The 6,317-nt window shown below is 42.8% G+C and overlaps 1 protein-coding gene across 1 annotated transcript in view; it reads left to right on the forward strand.

The window, feature by feature from the left end:
- Positions 1 to 398: 398 nt before the first annotated feature.
- COPG2 (coatomer protein complex subunit gamma 2) overlaps positions 399 to 6,317 on the forward strand; it is a 20,004-nt gene continuing 14,085 nt past the window's right edge. The window contains exons 1-7 of the mRNA XM_026044312.1: positions 399 to 471; positions 1,936 to 1,988; positions 2,728 to 2,808; positions 3,694 to 3,765; positions 4,908 to 4,987; positions 5,682 to 5,757; positions 6,022 to 6,114. Of these exons, the coding sequence (XP_025900097.1) occupies positions 435 to 471; positions 1,936 to 1,988; positions 2,728 to 2,808; positions 3,694 to 3,765; positions 4,908 to 4,987; positions 5,682 to 5,757; positions 6,022 to 6,114 (492 nt within the window). The 5' untranslated portion in view covers positions 399 to 434. The remainder of the gene's footprint in view (positions 472 to 1,935; positions 1,989 to 2,727; positions 2,809 to 3,693; positions 3,766 to 4,907; positions 4,988 to 5,681; positions 5,758 to 6,021; positions 6,115 to 6,317) is intronic.

Consider the following 6,317-nt stretch of genomic DNA (forward strand, 5'->3'; position numbering starts at 1 on the left):
ACAGCCCAAATCGCCTCAGGAACGACGCCCAAATGCTTCACAAAATGGCGGCACCGCCCCCTGAGCCGCCCTTCCCGCCTCCTGCAGGCCACGCCCACGCCGCCCGGGCCCCTCCCACGGCACCCAGGCCCCGCCCACACAGCACAGGCCCCGCCCTACACCCCAGCCCCGCCCCTGGGAGTCAGACCACGCCCCCCAGTGCCCCAGCCCCGCCCCTGGCGCTGCAGGGGGCGTGGCCCTGGGCCCGGCGGAAGTCGCTCCTCTGGGCACCCCAGGCGCCCCGTGGTGCTGGCGCTGAGTGACAGCTCCGCAGCCCAATCGGATGGCAAAAGGTGAGGGGTTCCCCCGCCTTTCCCGGTAGGGGGCGGGACTTCCGGCGGGTGTTGCCGCGGCGGTGCGGTTCGGCGGGAGCGGGGGACAGCGGCGGCGGCGCCATGATCAAGAAGTTTGACAAGAAGGACGAGGAGGCCGGTACGGGGTGGGGACGTGAGGGGAGCGACCGGGAGGAGCCCGGCGCGGCCTCCAACGGCCCCGCTGACGGGGTGGGGGAGGGGAATAACGGCCGTTGGGGCCAGTAACGGCCGTTGAGGGGCCAGTAACGGCCGTTGGGGGGCCAGTAACGGCCGTTGGGGGGCCAGTAACGGCCGTTGGGGACAGTAACGGCCGTTGGGGGTGTCCACCTCCCCTGAGGCCGCTCTGTGGAGGCCTCAAATGCCCCCCGTTGGGTTTGGGTTTCAGCTCACCCTTAACTCCCTTCTGCCTGGGAAAGGCTCAGGAAAAGGGTCCAGGAGCTGGGTCTGCAGGGATGTGATTCCGACGGGTGTTTTCCTTGTAAACCTGCATTAGGAAGTTATCTGCCCTGTGTGCTGCCAAACATCATCCAGAGGAGCAAAACATCATCCAGAGCTCTTTCCTTGGGCTTCTACTCCCAAGTGCTAAAGAGATGACAGTCCCTCCTGCCTTCCTTACCTTGTCTGGAGCTTAGGCCTTCCACTGGCTTTCCATCAGAGACCCAAACTTATTTTGTGTAAAGATGATTCTCCAAAGCAGGGAGCTGTGGAAGATATTTATGTTCTCCTATAATAGGCACAGAGATGGTTTGTGCTTCACGTTTTCCCTCTGCAGCATGTTTGAAGTCTCTTGCAGAGCTTGTTTTTAGCTGCTGGGTAATATTCAGGCTCCACAGACTGTTATAGAGTCTGCAGAGTTTTTCTATTATTAATTTTGTGATACAGAACCACAGAATGGCTGAGGTTGGAAGGGACCCCCAGGGCTCCCCCAGCGCAGCCCCTGCTCCAGCAGGGACACCCAGAGCACGGGGCACCCGGGCGCATCCCGGCGCGCTGGCAGATCTGCAGAGCAGGAGCCTCCGCAGCCTCCCTGGGCAGCCTATTCCAGTGCTATGCATACCAGTCACACTGCAGATACGTAGCAGTCACACTGTTTTTGCAGCGTGCTGGATAGCTCTTTCCAGTGACACATTAATCAATAAACTCTAATTTTAGATCCTTAGCAGCATCTGCATCCTGATATGTTCAGTGCTCTCTGTGCCTGAAATAGAAAAGGGGAGTCTAGGAAGAAAAGGAGTAGAGCCTCATGTAAAGCGAGTATTAAGACAGCTTTAGTAGTAAATACTTTTCTTCCTCCAACCTTTCATTTGTCTTTAATCTGACCTTTTTTCTCTTCCTCTCTTCCTTCTTCTTTGTCTCTTCCTTCCTCTTTTTTTCCTGTTACTCGCATCATAACAGGAAGGAGATTGAAAGCTGTTGTTATTGAACGTGTGTTATTCCAAGTGCAGGGTCACTGGAGGGTTTGTTCTCCATGTGGTGAGATGTTTCCATGAAGCTCAGGGCTGGTTCCTGCACCTTCTCTTCTATTGTTTTCACACCGTGATGAACGTGTTTCCCTAACTGAGAGATCTCTTTTCTTATTCAGGTAGTGGCTCTAATCCATTCCAGCACTTGGAGAAGAGTGCCGTGCTCCAGGAGGTAGGAATAATTACTCAATAGTGTTGCTTACCTGCCTCTGATTAGGATGTGATGGATAATTTAAATTCACAGGAGCAGATGAATTAAGAGTACGTGAAGTTCACCATGGGAGAATTTTATATGAGGAACTTGGATGGAAATAGGCTCCTGGTTTCCATGTGGATGCACAGGATCCTCCAAGGCACTTGAGAAGAGATTTCTGCTTTCCTGTGCTCATTCAGCATGGAGCAGAGTATAGTGATCAATAATGTTCATAGCAGTCTTCCTGCTTCTTTATATGTACTCCAAGAACAATTGCAAGTAGCAAGATGGATGGGTGATTAAATATTTAGGTAATTCTTTGGGGTGCAAAGGGATATAAATAGGAACTTAATTTCAATTTGTTGTTCACATGGACTAGCCATGAATAGGGCAGATACACTGAGTAGATACAGCTGCCCAAAGGAATTACGTTGAACATTTAAAAACCATGTTTTTATTTTAAAATAATATTATTGGTACCAAATGCCTAGAATGAGTTTTGATTAAGCTGTGAATTGAGAGCCTGATAAAATGAGTTCAGATTGCTGCTCACCCAGCAAGGCATCCCTAAACTGAACAACCAGAGTTAAGTTCATTGGGTTGCATTTCAAAGAGAAAGTTATAAGCAACTTGGATGAAAATAAATTGCTTTAATATCTGTTGTAACGGGAAAAAATATTGTTGTTGGGATACACCGTAATATTTGTGCTGTTTGTAGGCACGTATCTTTAATGAAACCCCTATAAATCCAAGAAGATGCCTCCACATACTTACCAAGATCCTTTACCTGCTGAACCAGGTAATCGTCTCTTCCTAATTTTAACTGAGTGTTCCTGGTGGTAATTTCTGATTATTGTCAGGGAAAGAAATTTTGTACCTCTTCTGGTGGACTCAAAAGACAACTTTTTAACAATATCAAGCAGAGTTAGTACTCTGTTTTGCTTGTGATTGCTCTCTAAGGTGGGCTGAGAGGTGGCACCAAAGAATTTATGACTTTTCTGAGTGTGAAATGAGAGCTTCCAGGTGGTCTGTGTGTGTTTACTATGGTGCTGTGTAATTAAGAGTTGTTCTTGTCTGGCAAAATAACTGAGTCAGGCAAGAACAGAAGCCACAAGTGAAAGGTGTGTGCATTTTTTTTGTTTATTTTTTCTCTTTTTGTGGAGAAATTGGAAACCTGATAAGGAAGCAGATTTTCCGTATGTATCCATGTAAGCAGATTTCCTGCCCTGTTGGGCAATATTTAACATAGAACTAGGATCACTTGGGATGAACCTATGCTGTTCAGTCTTAGTTGGCATGTCATATGTTAAATAAATTGCAAGGGGATCCTTTTCATTAACAAAAATGAAGCAGAATTAACTGCTGATGCTTGGAAGTCAAAAGGGGGAATGTAGGGATAAGAGTCAACATAATTGACAAACTATTGTCAAATATAATAGACAAACTATCCCATTTCTGTACAGCTGTGGGTGACATTTGTGTTGAAGCCAGTTAGGTAAAAATGGGTCATTTTAGCCTGTGCTCTCTGAGAAACACGAGGTGACGGAGGGACTTTCTCAGAGGAGAAAACATCTTTGAGGAAAGAATTATCAGTATAAGAGTAGATGGCACAAGCGAGGAGTAGAGCCTGGTGGAATATGATTCTTTGGCAAATCTCTCACTTCTTGTTTGCCTCTTTTTTTAGGGTGAGCACTTTGGAACCACTGAAGCCACAGAAGCTTTTTTCGCAATGACCAGATTGTTTCAATCTAATGATGTAAGTGTCTGGTTTTAATGTATTATTTCGATCCTTTTCTGTGTGTGTATATGTTTAATGCTTTTTGCCTCTCTACTCTTGGCTGCATTTATAAATAACTGCAAAACAGTTGAGTTTAATGATGTGGGAAGAATGTGGAGCAAGTACTTTAGAAAACAAGCTGTGCATGCAAATGACTTGCTCATCATAGTTTGGAAATAATTGATTGCATAATAACATATAGTTACCTTGGTGAGGGTGAGTGTTTTTATTTTATTTCTTGAATTAATTTCCAGTTCTAAGGCACATGAGCAGAGATAGGGAAATATACTACAGAAATCACTATCATTTTGTCGGTGTGTCCTGCACTTGCAAATAATCTCCATTTGTTTAGCTGTTAAAAGAAAATTTAAGAAGTTGCCTGTAAATCAGATACTAATGTTCCCTAGAAGAGCTTATTATGTTGATAACCCAGCAATAAATCATGAGAATATCCTGAAAATGTTGGATGGAACTTTTGACCACTGAAGTCCCTTTCAGATCTCTTTGCAGATAGCTTCAGAGCTCCATAATTTAGAGGAATGTACTTTATGCAATGTAGCTTTATTTTGGTTAAAAACAAACCAGCACATTAAATTTTTTTGAGATTTGCCTGCAGAAGGTTTCATGTACAACTGTTTAAAGAAGTAACGGAGTGTTTGTGACATATCCATATTCTAGAAGATGGTTATTTTTAGTGCAAAACATGTTTTTAGCAACATATACTTTCACAGAGTTAATTGTTAGTGTTTTTTTCTCTGACAATAAATAGGTCAGGGTAGTCATTTTTAAAGTTTTTAACAATAATTATATGGATTCTGCACACAGATTATCACTTAAAATTAACGTGATCCCCTCATTCACTGAAATTAGGTAGAGGTTCTGCTTTGCAGCAACGTGGGTTTCGTCTTCACTTTAATTTGTGCTCTATTTTTTTGTGAGGTTCACTGCACTAACAGAACTTCGCAAAAACTGGGTGATAATCTTCACAGTCTATGATGAAATTAGACATACACATAGTGTAAAGATTGAGGGGGAATGAGGGTGTTCTGTGACTTCATGTAACTTCTAAAACTTCTAAAGGCAAGATTTATTCCCATTTTTTTTTCAATATATTTTCACAGCAAACCCTTAGAAGAATGTGTTACCTTACAATCAAAGAGATGGCCAATATCTCTGAAGATGTCATCATTGTCACCAGCAGGTAGTAGAACAACAGAGAACACAGTGTGAGAGCTCTGGTACAAGTAGTTGTATCTTAATGTGTTTTTTTGCTGCTGCAGTTTTTGCGTTTACATTTTTAAAGCATGCAGTAAGGTAAAATAAATTGTTCTGTAAAACAGACTATCACCATATAAAACTTTAGTTTTCTTAGAGCGTATTTTTAGGCTTTTCTTAAAAAAGGGGGAGGGAAACTTGCTAGTACTAAGTTACGTTTTTATCATCTTGCCGGATGATCTATGAAGTATTTGCTCTATAGTAAAAAAATAACAACGTTGATATGAGAGCTGAAACTGGACCTCTGGAAATTGCGAAGAGATGATTTTGAAGCTGTTCTGGAAATTACCACATAAAATTTCAATTTAGATGATAATGAAGTTCAGAAAGAAGAGGACTATTAAAAGAATTCCTGAGCTGAATAAACCAGTCCCAGAGCAAAGCAATTTTATGGCCTACCAGTTTCTTAATTTCTGTACATCTGTAGAAAACAGTGCTAATAACTTGCAAAATGCTAATTATTAAGAAGTTGTTTCTAGCCGATATTAATCCTAGTTAATAGTTATATGGTAATAGTTTGACATTAGCCTCAGCTAAATAAAATGAACTGAATTTCCCCAAAGGACTGAAACACAGAGATGTTCAAGAAATGTTAAAAAACCTCTCTCTGATTATTTTAGTTTGACCAAAGACATGACAGGGAAGGAAGACGTTTACCGAGGCCCAGCCATCAGAGCTCTGTGCAGGATCACTGATGTAAGTACAAGTCACCCCGTTGTTTTGGGTGTTAGAGGGTGGGAGCTTGGGAGTTATAGTTTCTTTTCCAAGGCTGCTTTGCTGTCATTGTATTTCCCTTTCAAGAGTATGTGTTTTGAGGACTAATTTGATAATATGAATTCAAAAATTTGATTTTTTTTCTAAGGCTTTTGGAATACTCTGTGCAGATATTTCTGTCTTGCCCTGCTGTCGTGCTCTTCCTGCAGGGCTTGAGCATCAGCCTTTTTCTTTGCTCTTTCACAGGGTACAATGTTACAAGCCATTGAGAGATACATGAAACAAGCCATTGTGGACAAAGTCCCCAGCGTGTCCAGTTCTGCACTGGTGTCTTCCTTAGTAAGTGAAGAAGTAGATTGTTGTAAATCAATGTATTGTGGTTGGGAAGGATAGTCTGTAATATGTGTAATGCCTTGACTGTCCTTTGGTTCTTTTTTAATTTCCTTTTTCTTTAACATGAGTAGTCTTTGCCTCCTCACTGAGAAAGAAACAAGCAAAAAAAAAAAAAAGAAATTGCTTAGAAGGCGACAAGAATGGAGAAA

This window comes from Nothoprocta perdicaria, unplaced genomic scaffold (assembly GCF_003342845.1).
Source record: "Nothoprocta perdicaria isolate Ctin4 unplaced genomic scaffold, notPer1 scaffold_359, whole genome shotgun sequence".
Taxonomy (NCBI): domain Eukaryota; kingdom Metazoa; phylum Chordata; class Aves; order Tinamiformes; family Tinamidae; genus Nothoprocta; species Nothoprocta perdicaria.